Source organism: Notamacropus eugenii, chromosome 4 (genome assembly GCF_028372415.1).
Source record: "Notamacropus eugenii isolate mMacEug1 chromosome 4, mMacEug1.pri_v2, whole genome shotgun sequence".
Taxonomy (NCBI): domain Eukaryota; kingdom Metazoa; phylum Chordata; class Mammalia; order Diprotodontia; family Macropodidae; genus Notamacropus; species Notamacropus eugenii.
The window spans coordinates 78,929,429-78,949,210 of NC_092875.1; the positions used below are offsets into that span (position 1 = coordinate 78,929,429).

The 19,782-nt window shown below is 37.1% G+C and overlaps 1 protein-coding gene across 14 annotated transcripts in view; it reads right to left on the reverse strand.

Annotated features, from left to right (window-relative positions):
* SMARCA4 (SWI/SNF related BAF chromatin remodeling complex subunit ATPase 4) overlaps nucleotides 1-19,782 on the reverse strand; it is a 128,145-nt gene that overhangs the window by 52,100 nt on the left and 56,263 nt on the right. For all 14 annotated transcript variants that reach the window (XM_072602324.1, XM_072602323.1, XM_072602333.1 and 11 more), the window contains 8 exons: nucleotides 10,557-10,815; nucleotides 9,899-10,025; nucleotides 8,708-8,881; nucleotides 8,002-8,175; nucleotides 7,712-7,879; nucleotides 7,540-7,590; nucleotides 6,703-6,833; nucleotides 6,380-6,437 (listed from right to left, as the gene is read on the reverse strand). In XM_072602324.1, coding sequence (XP_072458425.1) covers nucleotides 6,380-6,437; nucleotides 6,703-6,833; nucleotides 7,540-7,590; nucleotides 7,712-7,879; nucleotides 8,002-8,175; nucleotides 8,708-8,881; nucleotides 9,899-10,025; nucleotides 10,557-10,815 — 1,142 coding nt within the window. The remainder of the gene's footprint in view (nucleotides 1-6,379; nucleotides 6,438-6,702; nucleotides 6,834-7,539; nucleotides 7,591-7,711; nucleotides 7,880-8,001; nucleotides 8,176-8,707; nucleotides 8,882-9,898; nucleotides 10,026-10,556; nucleotides 10,816-19,782) is intronic.

The window sequence follows — 19,782 nt, forward strand, 5'->3', positions numbered from 1 at the left end:
AAAACTGAAAACAAATAAATTAATAATAAAGAACAAAATAAATAAAAGAACTTGTCTCTTAAATGAACTGTTAAATTTAACTACTCCGTGTTTTGGAGTTTGTAGCCTTGGGGTTTTTTTTTCCTGGAAGCAATCTGTGAATTCTTTCCACTGGAATTTCATTTCCTACATTCAGAAGATCCAGGTGATTTTCTTCATCATGGTGTTAAGTTCTTGATTTGTGGGTTTTTTTCGTTTATTTTTGGTGGGAAAAGAGGTTTCCTGTTGTATCCTTCTAGGAGAACTATGATCCTTAGGTTGTTTCTATGCAACCTGTCCTTGAGATCCCTACATTTTGCTGGCATACTAAGCATATTTTCTTTTAATGTTCTTGTTTTTTGCTTCTCTTCTAGGTTTTCCTCCATTTCTGTGCATTTACATTTCTAATCTATTTTCTCTTTTGCTTCTTTGGTGAGGCCTGACAGAGTAGATTTCAGTTTTCTATTCTGTTTATTATTTTTGAAGGGCAGAGCACCTCTCATAATTCTCATTTCTCTTTTATAACACTGAAGAACAGCATCAAGTACTGGATAATTTTCTTTTTATACTATTTATTCATAGATGCCTGAATCTGCTTATTAACTGGAAGCTATATTTTCTTCTGTTGTTACTATTTTTCCTGCTGATTCATCTGCGTTCGGGATTTTTAAGCTTCCTTTTTCCTGAAATCATGGTACTTTCAGAGTCTTCTCCCCACAACTTATTTTCCTTATCACCCACTTCCGGACGCCATCCGTTCTGATTGTGGTTTTCTTAGTAGCTAGATCTTCAAGTATCTTGGCTTCTTCCCACACTGGGTAATTCACTGGCCTCTACCTTCTTCCCAACTGACTTATGGGTAGTCAGAAACGACCCCATGTGGATGCTGCACTCTCTCCTTCAGGCTTGGTGAGGTGCTGCAGAGATCCACATACAGGATGTGCTGTTCTGGTTACCAATTCCACTACCTCTATCCCTTACGTTTTCTGGCCCAATACTGGCAGTTTAGAACGTGCTTTCCCTGGCACCAGCAGTTCAAAATCTGCAAGTGCTGATGGTTCCAGGATGCAGCCCCTACCATGCTTTCACTTCTAAAAGTAAATATGAAAGAAAAGGTAAATGACAAACACTGGAGGTAATGTTGGAAAACTGGAACAATGATGCAGTTAGTGGAGTTGTAAACTTGTCTAATCATTCTGAAGAACAATTTGGAACCTTGCCCAAAGGGCTATAAAACTGTGCATATTCTTTAATCCAGCAATATCACTACTAGGTCTGTATCCCAAAGAAATTTTTTAAAAAAGGAAAATGACCTACATGTACAAAAAGACATATAGGAACTCTTTTTGTGGCAGTAAAGAATTGGAAATAGAAGGGATGCCCATCAATTAGGAAATGGCTGAACAAGTTGTGATATATAATTGTGATACAATACTCTGCTGTAAGAAATAACAAGTAGTATGCTTTTAGAAAAAGCTATCTAGACTTCACACGAACTGACGCAAAGTGAAGGGAAGCAGAAGAAAACTCTACACTGTAACAGCAATATTATACAATGATGAGTGTGAATGATTTAGTTATTCTCAGCAATACATTGATTCAAGACAATGCTGAAGGACTTAGAAAAATTGTTATCCACTTCCAGTCAAAAAACTGACAGGAGTCTGAATAAAGATTAAAGCATACTCTCTCAAAACTTTTTTTGGTCTGTTTTCTTCCACAATATAACTATTACAAAAATGTTTCGTATGACTGCACACATATGACCTATATCATTCTATATCATACTGCTTGCCATCTCAATGAGTGGAATGTGGAGAGGAGAGTTTTTGGAACTCAAATTTAAAAAACAAATGTTGAAAACTGTTTTTACATATAACTGGGAGAAGAAAAAACGGTGGTGCTTAAGCTGGCTGTCAAGCCCTATGCAAAGGTGAGTAAAGGTCTCAATGGCACTGGAAAAAAAGGAGGAGGGAACAGGATACAGGGGTAGGTTGATGCAACCCTGTGTTGTATCCACGGGTCAGTTAGGGCAGCTTTGCTACTGGTAACATGGGAGGCAGGGGAGAGGTACTGAATGAGATCAGGGTCAGTTCCTGGGCTCTAAAAAATTTATTTTAAAAACATTCTTTTGGATTCTGATCATCCCAGATCACGGGAACAGCTGAAGTTGCTTTATCTTTCAGGCATAATTTCTGGTTTGGAGAGTCTGAGAGATCATGGGGATCAGAAAGAATGTCTGGTCTGCCATCCTGTTGCCCATGTGAACCAGAGGTCTCACTGATCTGCTCCTTCCTCTTTTGCTGATAAGGCATTTAAAGACATAAATTTCCCTCAGTACTGCTTTGGCTATATCTCAAAATTTTGGCATGTTGTCTTATTTTCTTTGATTTCTTATTCAGTGAACCAATTCTTTAGGATTAAATTATTTAACCTCCATGTAAGTTTGAGTTGCGTTTTAGAAGGCCCTTCAAAAAATTATGTTTCTATTAAATTTTAGTCCATAAAGGATGTGTTCAAATTTTTTGTTTTCCTCAATCTTTGTATGAAATTTTTATACTCTAGGGACATGGTTAATTTTTACAAAGGTGCCACAAACAGGTAAGGAAATCCATCAGACTTAAAGCTTTTCTAAAAGTTTACTCTGTTCCTTAATATTTTTTTCTTAAAATAAGAATCTTTTTGTGAGATTTCTATGTCTCAAAGGGTTGCATTATGATTCCCATTGTATTTCTGTTTTCCTTTTAAATCAATTATCTTTTTCTTTACTTAGATGCCATGTTATCTGGAGCATAAAATATTAAGTACTGATACTATTTCTTTACTTATGATACCTATAAATACAATGGAGTTTCATGGTTTATCCTTTCAGTCTCTATTTTTATTTTTGCCTTCTCTAAAGTAATGTTTTGTATTCACTTGAAGCATCACAAATTCTTCTCCAGCCCCTTGGTTTAATTGTAAGAACTTTTAATGTTTCAAATATGTTTCTTGTAAGCATTTTGTTGAATTCTGCTTCCTCATCTATTCTGTTACCCTATTCCATTTTAGGAGTGAATTAAACCCATTTATGTTCATGGTTATCATTATGTATTTCTCTCCATCATATGCTCTTATAATTTTCCGTTTCCTTACAAAGAAGGTGGTGAAAGAGAAGGAATATGATAAACCCTAGTGATTTATAATTGAAGCAATGTGCTTCTGTTTCACTCTTCCCCTTTTTCTCTCTCACAAATGGCAATCCCATTGGTTCTTACCCCTCTTTCTTTTATTTTCCCTTTCATAATCTACCCTCCGAAGCTTACATTCATTTTCCCTGGGACTCTTTCTTTCCTAATACTATCCTTTATGTTAAAACCCATTCACTCTTCTCCACATCTCTATTTCTTTTCAGAGTTTAACATATTTCTACACAAAGCTATACACATGTGTGTTTTCAATCCTCCTTACCTTTTCTGTCTGATTCAGAGATAACAGTGGTATTCACATTGGCGCCCACTTACACTAGCATTTCCTCTGTGCTTGTATCCTCTTCTTGCTTACTCCAATTATAAGAAGATGATAAATTACAGTGTATTTTTTTTCCTTTTCTTTCTTCTCAAGGCCACCAAAACAATACAAAGACACCCTCAGGTCCTGTTTATCTTCTCTTTGTAACTTTTGAAGACATTAAAGTTTTGAAAACATACTGTTTCTTCTCCTTCTCTTAAAATATAACCACTTCATGTTTCTCTTGATTTCTCATTTCATTCTGCTCTATTCTGTTCCATTCTGTTCTTTTCATTAGGAGTGCTTGAATGCCCTCAACTCCATTAAAAATCCATTATTTCTCTCTACAGGATTATTGTAAGATTAAGTTATTTTGCACTGTAAGCCTTTATATTTTGCTTTTAGAATATCATATCAAAAGACATCCTCTCCTTTATGGCAGTAGATTTCAATTCTAATATGATCCTGACTGATTCCTTGGTACTTAAACTCTTTCATTGTGGAAGCTTGAAATATTGAATGGTAAATGGAGATAGAAGTTCTTCTGTATTTCAGTGCAGGCCTTGCACATAGGCTGTTGTGTCCCCTAAGTGAACCTGGACCTTGAAGACATGATAAATCCCATACAAACATGGAACATCTGGTGCCTTGAGAACCTAGCCAGTTCTCCAAGGATGAACATCACATATGTACTCCATTATGAGGTTTGGCTACCCTCTCGATGGACAATGTATGGGATAGTTGGCAATTAGTCTCTTTGTTGGCAATCAGCCTTCTTTGTTTGGAAGGGTTTACTAGGTCTCTGTTCTGAGGAGAACTTTGGAACCTCACCTATGGAGAGGATGCTCTGCTTGGAACCCCTCACTCCCAATTCAGACCCTGAAAGCTATTATCCCAGGACTCCCCAGCTGAGAAAATTCAGGAGTTGGTGCCTCCCTGGATTGGTGATGTTTTTCTATTTCCTCTTATATCTATATTAATATTGCTACTATTATATTAGTATTAGGATATATTAATTATTGTTGCTATAGCTCTAAATTGTCCATGCATTTGCCTTCCCTATAAATCAATTAAAATATCCAGCTTCTTCTCAAGTGTGTCTTACTGTAGGTGTGAATCCAAACCATAAATTTCCTTAATCATACAAATATATATATATATATATATATATATATATATATATTGACCTAGAAGCTCTGGATTTTGTTTTCATTTAGGAGCTTCTTTCAGGAGGCATTCTGTTATAATGGATCTGGATAGTTTTCATTTATCATTTGTTTAAAATGGTATCATAGGTTTTTTTTTGGTCTTGGTTTTCACAAACTCCAATGATTTTTAGTTTATCCCTCCTTGACCTGAAGATACCTTCCATTTTCTTCTATTTTTCCAGCTGCTGATTTTTTTCTAAGATCTCTTGTCTCATGGAGTTACTGATTTCTGTTTGATCCATTTTAATTTTCAAGGAGTTCATTATTTGGGTAAGGTTTTTCACCTTTCTGCTGTAAACTGTTTGCTTCTCCTTATAATTTTTTATTCCAAAGCTCTTAATTTGTAATTCATGTTAAAAATTCCTTTCTTCATTTCATCTATCTAGTCGTATAGTTCTTGTGATCAAGCCATTTCTTCCTCTGAGAGACTCTGCTTCTATTTGTTAAAGAGTTATTCTCTTTAGAGTTGGACTTTTGGTTGTCTTGAAACGCACAAAATTTCTTTATCACAGTTGGTATCTTGTTTTGTTTATTACCTCTACCCTCAGTTCCTGAACTGGGATTTTGGGCTAGGGGATTTCTCCCCTCCTCCACTTTTGGATGGGGTAGTTAGGGTCTTTTGGGTCTAGATCTCAGTTACCCAAGCTGTGTCCTTAACATTCAATACACCTCATATCTACCCTCTTTAGTATAGAAAAATTTCAGGCATTCCAGAATAGTTCAAATTGAGAGACTGGATGTTTAGGGATTTCTGGAGAGTCATGGACTTCTGGAGCCCCATACACAATGTTACAGTATGGGCACTGACAGCTCCTAGCCCATGGCTGTAATCTGAGTAGTGTGAGTTTTCAACTGCCCTGGAGCTTTCTTATCTAAGTCTTCTGGTCTTCCTGCCCCTGAGTACAGAGCACTGCAAGATTTAGATACTCCTGGAACATTTCTGATCTATACTGGCAGACTACCATCTCGTGTGCCTATATTCACAACTGGCTCTTCTGGAAGGACCACTTTTCTATAGCTTCTGATTGTCTTTTTGTATAAACCGAGGCCAGATAAAGACAATTACTATAGCTTCTTTTTGGATTTCTTGACCATTATTTGGTCAGGGTACTATTTCTAGGTCTTTGCTGTAGTAAATGCATGAGAGTTAAGCTTCTTTGTGACCATTCACTCAGCCATCTTAAACTGAAGCTTAATGTATTGAACTTTAAAGCCAAATCTCTCCACAAAAGAAAAGCAGGTTCTAGCTTTCTATACTTTTTCCCCCAAAAAACTTAAATTTTGTTTAAAATTTGTTTAAATGTTGTTTTCCAGAAAACACTGTGGCTTCAGTTCTAATGCCAATCGGTTATTCAACCATTCCTTAAGTTTAATGACTGAATGTAGCAAAGAATTGTGGCAAACTCTCTGGTAATAACATCCTTCAAAATTTCAAAGAGAGTGGTCCTTAAATGACAGGCACTGTTTGTCACCAGGCCAATACTTACATTTTCCTGTCTGTCCTGCTCTAGCTTCCACTCCCTGCTGGTAAAGTCCCTGAAACCTAGAGATTGCTCACTATCAAAATGAAACAGTAAGGCAGAACTTTTGTAAATGTCAGTTCTACAATCCAACAATTATTTTAAAGAGCCAACAGATTTAAGTTTTAAGGAACTAATTCTTACCTCGTCCTCCTCTTCTGAACCACTCTCTTCACTGTCAGATCTTGGTGCTACTTCATATCTAAACAGGGAAAAACGTTCATGTTATTATACACACACACACACATATATAGATGAAGATATCTATCTATCTATCTATCTATCTATCTATCTATCTATCTATAGATAGATAGATATAGATATAGATATCTTATTACAAATATTAAGATAAACTGATTCAGGTACTTATGGTATTTATGAATGTGAACAAAACATCTTATTAGAATAAGAGCGATAAAACAACTCAAGGACTAGTGAGTGCTATATAGATCTGTCTTCTTACATACCCTGGATTCATCTCAAGCCACGCCTCCAACTGTCCTGCTTTGGGGGCATCTGTGCCAGTGAGGATTTTCCCACTTTCTACATGGATCACTTTCACAGGGAGATCACTCATCTGACTGGTTTCATCCAAAGGCTGAAAAAAACAAAACATAAAATTTTGAGTTTCCACATCCACCTTAAAATATCCAGAAGTGACAAACTGAACTTGAGTAATTTTATTCTGAAATATTCTTTCCACATCCAACTTTTTAACAAATATTTTGTTTCTAATTTTCTATTAATTATTCTATTGTTATTAAAATATAAAGTATATTTATAGAACTTCCTATCACCTATATACAACCTACTCAATTTCTGAAATACTACTGTCAAACTTCCTCAAATTACACTTATTTCTAAGAAATGCTTATAAATGTCCCCACTGTTTACTGCAGAGCCAGTCTTCATGACAAGGCCAGACAAAGTAAATTCTGAAAAGGTACCCACCCTTTGAGTTGACTGTAAGTGTTCTCTAAGATTAACAAAGTCCATAATAGCCACTTTACTTATTGCTTAATTTATTACTATTGCTAAAGTATGAAAAAACTACTTTGGTTACTATTTATAGCATTTTCCTCTAGTCTCCCCAAAAAATGGAAAAGAGGGATTTTTTTTTTTACCGCAGCAAAATGCTGACAAATATTTTTCTAATGAAAAATTTAATATCATTATATGTTTAACAAAATATATTGTTTTATTAAAGAATTAGGTTAGGTCAAGTTATTTTTTGTAAAAATAAAATAGACCCAACTTTCCAATGTTGGCTGATAACTCAATTTTCTAAAAATCTATTTCCTAACCTCGCCATCTGGTCCAATTGCAGGTGTTTGTCCTTCTGCATTCTCTGCCTTCTGGAATGAAAAGAATAAAATTGATTATAAAGCACTGCTGAGGATTCAGGAAAAACAAATACCTGAAAATAAAATATAACCAAAATAACAAATAGAAAAATTGATACAAGGTCTATTTTACCTTCTTTTTCTTTTTCTTCTTTTTTTCCTTGGCAACCTGTGCAGCCTTGTGTTGTCGGACCAATTCTGTAAGGTTAGCCACATATTCATCTGTCTGCTGAAGGAGGTATGCTAGGCGCTTATCTTTCTTCTGGTCAATAAGCTTCCTATATCCTTCTTCATCTTCAGCCTACAGAAATTATAAGTTAGCTACTCTGAGCTGCATTTGCAAAAAGAAAGACTCCATTATGACTGAAAATGGTAACATAAGCCAAAGAGACTCCACTCCCTTTCCCCACCCAAGACTTTTACCATCAGTCTTCGCATCCTCTCCTTCTCAATTCGCTCGTTCTCTTTCTTCTGCTCCCGCTCAGTATTGGCATGGTATGTAGCCACTGCTTTTGTAAGTTTTTGGATTTTGCCAGTGACAGATCGATGGTACTCTTTGAAATCCTTGGCATGTTGAAGAATGCTATTGAGGTATTCCTGAAATATGAGACCAGGATGTTTAAAATTCTACAGAAATTCTCAGACTCTGACTTATTCAAGTTAGGCAGAGAATAAAGTGATAATAACTAACATAAGGTGAGTGAACCTTTGCACCAGGCACCAATATCTGGGGAGTGTGCTTCTTATTCCCAGGGCACTGATGCTGGGAATATGGAAGTAAGGAAGAGGTTGTACACAGGAAGAGTAAAGGAGGAAGCACCTATCACATCTTATTGCCTGACCTCAGGCCATTATCTTCCAAGAGCCCACTAATGTTATACCCTTCTCTCTCTCAAGACTACACCTGAGTGGGCTAAGCTGGCTATCCACACCACAGAGAATTCAGTAATTTAGAGTTATGACTATAACACAAACCAATATTTCCTTTTCAGGGCAGCTTATTTAGAAATTTTCATTTCTCTGAATAAGTTTCAATAACTGCCAAGATGCTTGAGTAGGACACATAAAGCAGTGGTGCTGATCCAAGGAAACACATACAAGGAGATACGGGATTGTTTCTAAGATTCACCTGGTGCTTTTGCCGGCGCTTCCGCTCTTGTTCAATCTTTTGCTGCTTCTCCAGTTTCTCTGTTATTCTAGCCTCACGAAGGGACTGCCGCTTACTGCGTTTGTAAGCCTTGGCATTCAGTGCAGTTTCCAGGGCCGTGTCTCTTCTCATGCATACCACAACTTCCTGACGTAGCTTTTAAATAAGTGCCCATTTTAAAAAAATTAGATACAGTAAGTAAATACATAATAGTCATAATTATACATTACATAATAGTCACAATGCCACCAAAGATTGGAAATATTATTTTTTCACTCCTAAAGCATCAAATTTAAGTTTAGATAGGCTCCTGGTAAATAATTAAAAAGATTACAAATATAAATTAGGAGCACAGTATGTGTACTCAAATGAGAAAACAATCTTAATTAGGATGCCAATTTGTTTTTAGCACCACACAATTTTTTATTACTTATATCACATTTCTGAAATATTATAAAAAAATAGAGAGATCTAGAACCAATTTTTAGACTTCATCTCTGTCCTAAATCTGACATTACAGGGGAAATGGTGTAACTGCTCTTCACCAATAAAGAATATTTCTAGAGTGAATGCTAAAAGAAAAGAAGAGTCAATACAGCTAACAGCTGAGCATGTGTGTTGGGGGCATGTTTTAAAAGGTTAATTATCATTGTTTTATTTCACTGTAACGCCAATAATCTACATGCAACTATTGCCTTTACTTGCAACATGAATTGAGTTTTGGTTTGGTTTTTTTTTTTTTTTTTTTACTGTAGGGGGATTTAGAGGGAGAAGGAAGGTAGACATAGTGTTGAGTCACCACCACTACCCACCCAAAAAACAAGAGGGTCACTGAATCATTTTTTAAATGCACAAAAGATAAAGGAAGAAAATTCACAAGGAAACAGGAGAAGCAGGACAGTTTTGAAAGTAATATGATTAATTTGTTAAATACTTTAAAAAACCCAAATTGTATGTAATAGAGTTTCATGGTTTCACATACATAACCCTTTTTCTGTTCTACTTTGTATATGGAAATGTTCTTTTGGAGGGAGTTTGTTGAATTCAGTATTTTTAAAAAGTTTAATGCAATAACTTGCCCTCTTTCCTCCTCTCCCCTTAAATTCAGGTTCACTCAACACTGACACAATGGCTCAGTCTCAGGAATGTTTCATTTCTGGGGTCTGTCCCTACCTGTCTCTGGAAGTTTAGCAGTCTGAGTGCTTTGAGTTCAATGGTTGCTTTTGTTCTCAAGTCTCCAGCTAGGGACCCAGGAAGGTTTTCAAGCTCCTGAATTCGATGGGCGATCCGGGCCTGTAATCTGTTGAGGAGAAACCAACCCATTTACATATGGAGTGAAGACATAAAAATTATTTTTGCTATCAATATTTACTCTTGCTCAAATAATCTAAAAAAGGATTTTCCAAAAATACAGTTCCTTAAATTTTGCCCTTACTGAGTGCAAAAAATGCTTTAGAAAAACATGTTGTACTATGAATGGATTGGCACAACATAGTTCACTTTAGAAGGACTCAAATATACCATCAAATTATGGCTTTGGAAACAAAATTACATAAAGTAAAAGCCTTATATACTATAGCACGGTTTGCTCTTAAGATGGTTATATAAGATCAGTTAAGAGGAATTTCTTCAATATGCTACTTTAATACTGAAGTGTTCAGTGCTCTAACATTGGAACTCTTCTGACTGCAAAAAGCATAGATTTCCCAAGATAATGCCACTGCAAAATAGAGTATTGTGTAAGATAATACTAAAGACTCAGAAATTAACATTTTCATAGCTTGGTAAAGATAAATACAACCCTGAAGAATGAAAACCAAAGGAGGCTTACCTATACTCTCTCTCCTGCAAAATCTCTACTGGATCAAGTCCTCTTGGCTTCTGGATTGGAGTGATTCGATTCTGTTTCTGATGGAGTTGAACCATAGGGGCAGGCTGGGCTGGCTGCCCAGGGGACTGTGTCTGTGGTGGCATGACAGGAGAAGCTGCAGGAGGTACTGCAGGGGGTGCTGGTGAAGGGCGCCCAGTTGGCTGGGGAGGAATCAGTTTCTGAGGTGTGCTAGTAGGGGCTGCAGCATTTGCCATGGGTCCTATTTAAGAGTCAAAATAGAAAAAAATGAACTATTTGTGACTATTTTCATAACCTAAAAATCTTTAAATGCAACTAAAACAAAAAATGTGATTAAAATCCAAATATATAACAATCTAAATTTATACTGAAAGGAAAAAATAAAAATTGTAATAAAACAGTAACAAATTTATGTTAATAAATTTCTATTTTTGTTATGATCCTTCAATGGATCTGTGTGATCTAAGTGGGTGCAAACAATACTGACTACAACCCTCCCATGGCAGTTTCTCATTTTGTGAAACTCTTGTCCAAAACTTCATAGAATCCTCTTCAAAATGGTAATTCAACATATTTGGGCTTTGCTGTAGGTTTCTCTCTTTTCCTCTTTATTAGCAGAACTGCATTTTTTTTTCTTTTTTTTTTTTTTATTTTGTAATGTTTAACAATCACTGCCATACAATTGTGATTTTATTCCCCCCACCTACCCCCCCCCTCCCCACGACTGCATACAATTCTGTATAGATTCTACATATACTTTCCTATTGAGTATATTTTCACTATAGTCATGCTATGTAGTCAGACTAAGATAAATGAAAGAAATCGTATAACAAATCAGAACATGATACACAAACACATACACATACACAAACATGATCTGCTACAATATGTGAGTGACTTCCATATTTCTCTCTCTGAGTGTGGCAGGCATTTTGCCTTGAGATCCTCCATTGGGATTTTTTTTTTTTTGGTAAGAAGTTCTTGTGTTATTACAAAAATCTAAGTCTACCAGAAAAAACTCTCACACACTGTGGTTGTTGCTGTGCATAAAGTTCTCCTGGTTCTGCTCCTTTCACTCAGCATCAGGTCATATAAGTCCTTCCAGGCCTCTCTGAAGTCTTCTTGTTCATCATTTCTTATGGCACAATAGTACTCCATTACATTCATATACCATAATTTTTCAGCCATTCCCCAATTGATGGACATCCCCTTGACTTCCAGTTTTTGGCAACTACATAGAGTGCTGCTATAAATATTTTTGTACATGTGGGACCCTTTCCCATTTTTATGATCTCTTGGGGATATAGTCCTAGTAGCGATATTGCTGGGTCAAAGGGTATGCACATTTTTGTAGCCCTTTGGGCATAGTTCCAAATTGCTCTCCAGAATGGTTGGATGCGCTCGCAGCTCCACCAACAATGAATTAGTGTTCCAACTTTCCCACATCCTCTCCAGCATTTATCATTTTCTTGTTCTGTCATGTTTGCCAATCTTATAGGTGTGATGTGGTACCTCAGAGTTGTTTTGATTTGCATCTCTCTAACCAATAGTGATTTAGAGCATAGAGATAGCTTTAATTTCTTCCTCTGAAAATTGCCTGTTCATATCCTTTGACCATTTATCAATTGGGGAATGACTTGTATGATTATACATTTGGATCAGTTCTCTATATATTCTAGAAATGAGGCCTTTATCCCCAAGCTTAGTTGTAAAAATTCTTTCCCAATTTACTACATCCCTCCGGATTTTGGTTGCATTGGGTTTGGTTGTGCAAAAACTTCTCAGTTTAATGTAATCAAAGTTATCCATTTTGCATTTCATAATGCATTCTATCTCTCCTTTAGTAAAGAATTCTTCCCTTCTCCATAGATCTGATAAATACACTATTCCTTGCTTCTCCAGTTTATTCATGGTATCAATCTTTATACCTAAATCATGTACCCATTTGGACTTTATTCTTGTGTACGGTGTCAGGTATGGCTCTATGCCTAATTTCCGCCACACTGTTATCCAGTTTTCCCAGCAATTTTTGTCAAACAATGAGTTCTTATCCCAGAAGCTGGGGTCCTTGGGTTTATCAAACAGAAGGTTGCTATATTCCTTGCCTACTGCATCTTGAGTGCCAAGTCTATTCCACTTGTCTACCTCTCTGTTTCTTAGCCAATACCAAGTGGTTTTGATAATTGCTGCTTTATAGTACAGTTTGAGGTCTGGTAGCGCTAGGCCACCTTCCCAAGCATTTCTTTTCATTAGTCGCTTTGATATTCTGGACCTTTTGTTTTTCCAAATGAATTTTGATATTATTTTGTCCAGCTCTAGAAAGTAATTGTCTGATAGTTTAATTGGTATGGCACTAAATAAGTATATTAATTTGGGTAGAATTGTCATTTTTATTATATTAGCACGGCCTACCCATGAGCAACTAATGTTTTTCCACTTACTTAAATCTGACTTTATTTGTGCAAAAAGTGTCTTGTAATTGTGTTCATATAATCCCTGGGTTTGTTTTGGCAGGTAGACTCCTAAGTATTTTATACTGTCTACCCTAACTTTAAATGGGATTTCTCTTTCTATCTCTTGCTGTTGGACTTTGTTGCTAATATATAGGAATGCAGAAGATTTGTGTGGGTTTATTTTGTACCCTGCAACTTTGCCAAAGTTGTTTATTAATTCTAGTAATTTTTTACTTGAATCTCTGGGATTCTCTAGGTAAATCATCATATCATCTGCAAAGAGTGATAACTTAGTTTCTTCTTTGGCTATTTTAATTCCTTGGATATCTTTATCTTGTCTAATTGCTACAGCTAACATTTCTAGTACCATATTAAATAATAGTGGTGATAATGGACAACCTTGTTTCACCCCTGATCTTATTGGGAATGCATCTAGCTTATCCCCATTGCATATAATGCTTGCTGAAGGTTTTAGATAGATACTGCTTATTATTTTATGGAAAGTTCCCTTTATTCCTACATTCTCCAATGTTTTTAGTAGGAATGGATGTTGTATTTTGTCAAAAGCTTTTTCTGCATCTATTGAGATAATCATGTGGTTTTTGTTAGCTTTGTTGTTGATGTGATCGATAATGCTAATAGTTTTCCTAATATTGAACCAGCCCTGTAGTCCTGGTATGAATCCTACCTGATCATAATGTATTAATCTCGTGATAAGATGCTGTATTCGTTTTGCTAGAATCTTATTTAAAATTTTTGCATCTATATTCATTAGGGAAATTGGTCTATAATTTTCTTTCTCTGTTTTGTCTCTTCCTGGTTTGGGTATCAAAACCATATTTGTATCATAGAAAGAATTTGGGAGGACTCCTTCTTCCCCAATTTTCAAGAATAGTGTATGTAGTATTGGAATTAACTGTTCTTTAAATGTTTGATAGAATTCACTTGTGAATCCATCTGGCCCTGGAGATTTTTTCCTAGGGAGTTCATTGATGGCTTGTTCAATTTCTTTTTCTGAGATGGGGTTGTTTAAGTATTCAACTTCCTCTTCTGTTAATCTGGGCAATTTGTATTTTTTAAAATATTCATCCATCTCATTTAGATTATCGAATTTGTGGGCATAAAGTTGGGCAAAGTAGTTTCTAATTATTGTTTTAATTTCCTCCTCATTGGAGGTGAGTTCACCCCTTTCATTTTTAATATTAGTAATTTGGTTTTCTTCTTTCTTTTTTTTAATCAGATTGACCAAAGGTTTATCAATTTTATTAGTTTTTTCATAAAACCAACTATTGGTTTTATTTATTAATTCAATAGTTTTCTTAATTTCAATTTTATTAATCTCTCCTTTGGTTTTCAGTATTTCTAATTTGGTATTTACTTGGGGATTTTCAATTTGTTCTTTTTCTAGCTTTTTCAACTGCAAGCCTAAGTCATTGATCTCCTCTTTCTCTATTTTATTTATGTAAGCATTCAGAGATATAAAACTTCCCCTAATAACTGCTTTTGCAGTATCCCATAAGTTTTGGTATGTTGTCTCACTATTGTCATTCTCTCGAATGAAATTGTTGATTGTTTCTATGATTTCTTCTTTAACCCAACCCTTCTTTAGAATTAGATTATTTAGTTTCCAATTGATTTTTGGTTTCTCTTTCCATGGCCTTTTATTACATGTAATTTTTAATGCATTATGATCTGAAAAGGATGCATTGATTATCTCTACCTTTCTGCACTGGATTGTGAGATTTTTATGTCCTAGTACATGGTCAATTTTTGTAAATGTTCCATGTACCGCTGAGAAAAAAGTATATTCCTTTCTATTCCCATTTAATTTTCTCCAAAGATCTATCATATCTACCTTATCCAGAGTTTTATTTACCTCCTTAACCTCTTTCTTGTTTATTTTGAGGTTGGATTTATCGAGTTCAGAGAGGGGGAGGTTGAGGTCCCCCACTAGTATAGTTTTGCTATCAATTTCTTCCTTCAACTCCCCCAACCTCTCCTCTAAGAATCTGGATGCTATACCACTTGGAGCATACATGTTTAGTAATGATATTGCTTCATTGTCTATGGTGCCTTTTAGCAGGATATAGTTTCCATCCTTATCCCTTTTGATTAGATCTATTTCTGCTTTTGCTTTGTCTGAAATTAGGATTGCTACTCCTGCCTTTCTTACATGAGCTGAAGCACAATATATTCTGCTCCATCCTTTGACCTTTATCCTATGTGTATCCCCCCGTTTCAAATGTGTTTCTTGTAAGCAGCATATTGTTGGATTATGGCTTTTAATCCATTCTGCTATCCATCTCCGTTTTATGGGAGAGTTCATTCCATTCACATTCACAGTTATGATTACAATCTGTGTATTTCCCTCCAACCTCTTTCCCACCATTTGTGCTTTTAGCTCTCCTGTCTCCCTTCCCCTCCTCAATAGTATTCACTTTTCTCCCCCTCCTCCTGCAGCCTTCCCCTCCTTCTTTTAGCCCCCCTCCCTTTTACTCCCCTTTACTCTTATTGCTTCTTTCCTCCCTTTTAGCCATCCTCCCCTTTCTTCCCCCTTCCCCTCCTACTACCTATAGAGCTAGTTAGGATTATCTACTTAAGATTATTGTTCCCTCCTTTGAACAAATCAGATGAGAGTACCTCTCAAACAATGCTCATCTCCCTCCCCTCCTTCCCTCTACTATAGTTTTGTACTTCTTCCTGTGATATAATTTGCCATTTTCTGCTTCCCCCTTTCCACACCTCCTATTACATTCCCTTCTCATACTTAAATCATATTTTTGACATGACATCATTTACTTTATGCCCGTTCCCTCTACATATATCCCTTTTATCATAATAGCTGCACAGTTCTCAAGATTAACAGGTATCATCTTCCCTTATAGGGAGGTAAACAGTTTGCCCTAATTGAGTAGCAAGTTTTTGTTTTTGTTTTTTCCCCTCTGTTTACCTTTTTATGATTCTCTGGAGACCTGCATTTGAAGATCAAATTGTCTATTGAGTTCTGGTGTTTTGGTCAGGAAGCTCTGGAAATCCCTTATTTCGTTGAATGACTTTCTCCTTGCCTGAAATGTTATGCTGAACTTTGCTGGGTAGTTGATCCTTGGTTGAAGTCCCAACTCCTTTGCCTTACGGAATATTGGGTTCCAATTCTTTCGATCTTTTAATGTAGAAGCTGCAAGGTCCTGTGTGATCCTGACTGTGTGTCCTTGATATTTGAATTGTTTCTTTCTGGCTGCTTGTAGTATTTTCTCCTTCACTTGATAGCTCTGGAATTTGGCAATATATTTCTTGGGGTTTTGAGTTTGGGATCTCTTTCGGGAGGGGAACGGTGGATTCTTTCAATGACTATTTTGCCCTCTGAGTCTAGTACTTCTGGACAGTTTTCCTTGATGATTTCCTGGAAGATATTGTCCAGACTCTTTTCTTCATCATGGGTTTCTGGCAGGCCAATAATTCTTAGATTTTCTCTCCTGGATCTATTTTCCAGGTCAGTTGTTTTTCCAATTAAATATTTTACATTTTCTTCTATCTTTTCATTCTTTAGATTTTGTTTGACTGATTCTTGTTGCCTCATTGAGTCATTAGTTTCTACTTGCCCAATTCTAATCTTCATCGTAGTGTTTTCTTCAGTTAGCTTTTCCATCTCCTTTTCCATCTGACCAATTTTTCCCTTAAAGGAGCTATTTTCTCCATTTAATTTTTGTACTTCTTTTTCCAATCGACCAATTTTCCCAGTTAGGTTTTGGGTTTCCTTTTCCATCTGATCAATTTTCCCAATTAGGTTTTGGGTTTCCTTTTCCATTTGATTAGCTCTTCCTTTTAGGGAATTATTCTCTCCAGTTAATTTTTGAACTTCCTTTTCCATTTCTTCAATTTTCTTTTTCAGGGTGATGTTCTCATCAGTGAATTCTTTTTTTATAGTTTTAAAATCATTGGCCAGTTTTTCTTTTATATCCTTCTTCAGACGTTCCAGGTAATCTAGTTGTGCTTGCGAGAAATTCATAGTCCCATCTGAGGTTTCAGATGGAAGTACAGTCTCAGCTCTAACCTCTTTGGTGTTTGTGTTTTGGTCCTTATCCCCATAGAAAGATTCTATGGTTTTTTCACTTTTCGTCTGCTTTTTCCGATTCATGATGTTGGCTGAGTGTTGTAGCTTTTGGTTCTTTCAGTCAGAAGGTACAGATCTTTAAGTTGAGCTGATGTGTGTCTGGGCTAAAAGCAGGCTTTTGTTTTTTGTTTCCCCGATCAACCCTGGGGTGAGCTTGTTAGGTGTGTGGGAGGTGTGGTCTGGTCTCAGGCTATCTCCTCAGCTGACTTGAGGCAAAGGCAAGGTCAGGGGATGGTAATCCCAGCTTCCCTATTGTCTTCCCTTTTCCCCTGGAGGGCTGGGGCACGCCTAGAAGCTAACGCGTGTTCCCGCCCCTCCTGGGGCTCGTCTCCCGGCTCTGAGGCTTGCCTGGGTCTCAGTGCGAATTTTCTCTGCCCTGGGTCGTCTGTCCCTCCAGATCGCCTCCACCACAGTAGGAAGAATCCCCCTTTGCCACTTTTCCAGCCTCTGGTGTTATGAGACCACCCGCCCCCTTCTGCTGTTCCCGCTGATCCAGGATTAATCTGGGGAAGAATTTTATGGTTCCCTCAGGGTCATCAGGGGGGAGGAGAGAGCACTTACTGATCACTCTGCCATCCCAGTTCCTGGAAGTTCAAGTAGTGACCCACCGAAGTCCGTCTTCAGGCTGAAGATTTCAAGGGCTGCTGCGCTGATGTCTGGCACTCAGCGGCTCTCACCCGCTCGGCCTGGCTTATCTCCTGCTCCGCTGGTCTCGCCCGCCACTCTCGGGCTCCTCTGGTCCCCTCCGCCCTGCCGCACTGACTGCGCTGCGCTGTGCGCCGGGGTCTTACCCCCGCGGAACAGATCCCTCCCGTGGACCCTCCGGTCCAGCCTGGGCTCCGAATCCGTCAAAGTCCGTCACCCACTGGATTTTACACCTCCAAAGTCTGGTCAGACTCTCCCCCCAGAGATATCCAGAGGAGTTTTTCCAGGAGCTTAGGTGAGTCGTTGCTTTCACTCCGCCATCTTGGCTCCGCCCCCTCCAGAACTGCATTTTCAGCAATCAATTTGACAAGCCATTCACTTGAACCTAAATCTGGTTCCTATAATGGCTGAGCTCCCTAAACATGCAAAGAGTATTCATGAAGTTAACATCAATAATCACAAATTCCCAATAAAATGGAAGAGGAGGAATAATCTCTTCAATAAAATAAGCTGTGGATCAACAGGTAGTTTCTAATTGTACTTTTGATTAGCATGGAGCGCCCCTCTCCCCACCACTCTGGCTGAGATGGCCCTTGTTTTAAGCAGCACCAAATGCTTGCAAAATGTTTTATATGATCTTATTTGGTTCCTACAACAACTCTTTAAGGTAGCTATTTCATATTATATTTCACACATTGGGAAACAGATTCAGGGAGATTAATGTCACATTGCTCAGGGTCACATTACTAGGAGTGGAGGTAGGATATACAGAATATGGATCTTCTTGACTCCAAGACCTCACTTTATTCATCAGAGACACTGCCTTTTACAGTATAATCTTGACTATATAATTATTACAGAGAGATGCAGAGGCAGTAGTTTAAAACATTACATACATACTTAATGAACCAATCAGCTCAATCTATGAAAACAAAAAAATCAGACTAGGGTCTTCAACAGTAACAACAATAAGGGTTTTGTTTTGTATTTTTTAAATGCCTGTACCTTAGAAGACAGTTTCCAAAATGGGAGGGTAGTGGCATTTACTCCTTATCATGAGCAGTGACTCAGTAAAGTTTGTGTACACATGAGAGAAAATAAGCCTGTAAAACTAACTTGGGCCATCCTCTTGGAATTGCACCTCGTCTTACTGTCAGTTTTAATGCAGATTCATTAAGGATTGAGACAATTTTACTTGTTTCTTTGAAAGAAACATCTTGACTCCAAAAGCACTGTGGGATTATATAGTAAGGTCACTACTGCACATGTAACACAACAGTAGGATGAGCAAAAAAAGGGTTCCTTCCTCTCATTCTCTTGCCAGTGTGGAGATTTCAGAGGGGCATGTGAACTCTCCAGTCAGTGTATCTCATCTTCATCACAAGACCACCCCATTTTATTTTCCAGGTAGACATCTCTTTTTTTGCCACTTCTTTCGTGCAATTTTTGGTTGATAATAAATAGATTCTAATCATGACTAAAAAACAATAACAATGTTTTCTTCTAATCCTGCTGTTGTGGGTCTGCCTTACTATCCATACTTCTATGTATCCTTTATACGTGGCATTTTTTTTTAACAATACGTTAATATCTCATTTTTCTCAGTTACTGGACATGTAGATTGTTTTCAATTTTTCACTGCTTCAACGGGATGTGAACATTTTTGTATTTCTTAAAAGCCAGGGCTTTCTCTCATTCTGCCCTTTGTATCCCTTAGAAATATATTTAGGATATGGTCCAGCAGAAGGATCTTTGTACAAGGGAATGATCAATTTTGTAGCTTAATCTAAACTGATGTAAGTGAGAGAAGCCTATTAGACAGATGATGGATTAGGATTCAGCAAGAAGTGAATTTAACTTTTGCCTAAGACATACAGCTGCGTCAGGGGGAACACTCTTCAGTTTCCTCATCTGTAAAATGGGGATTGTAACAATACCTACATCATGGGGATTTGGTAAAGGTGAAAAAGAGCATTGTAAATTTTAAAGTACTATATAA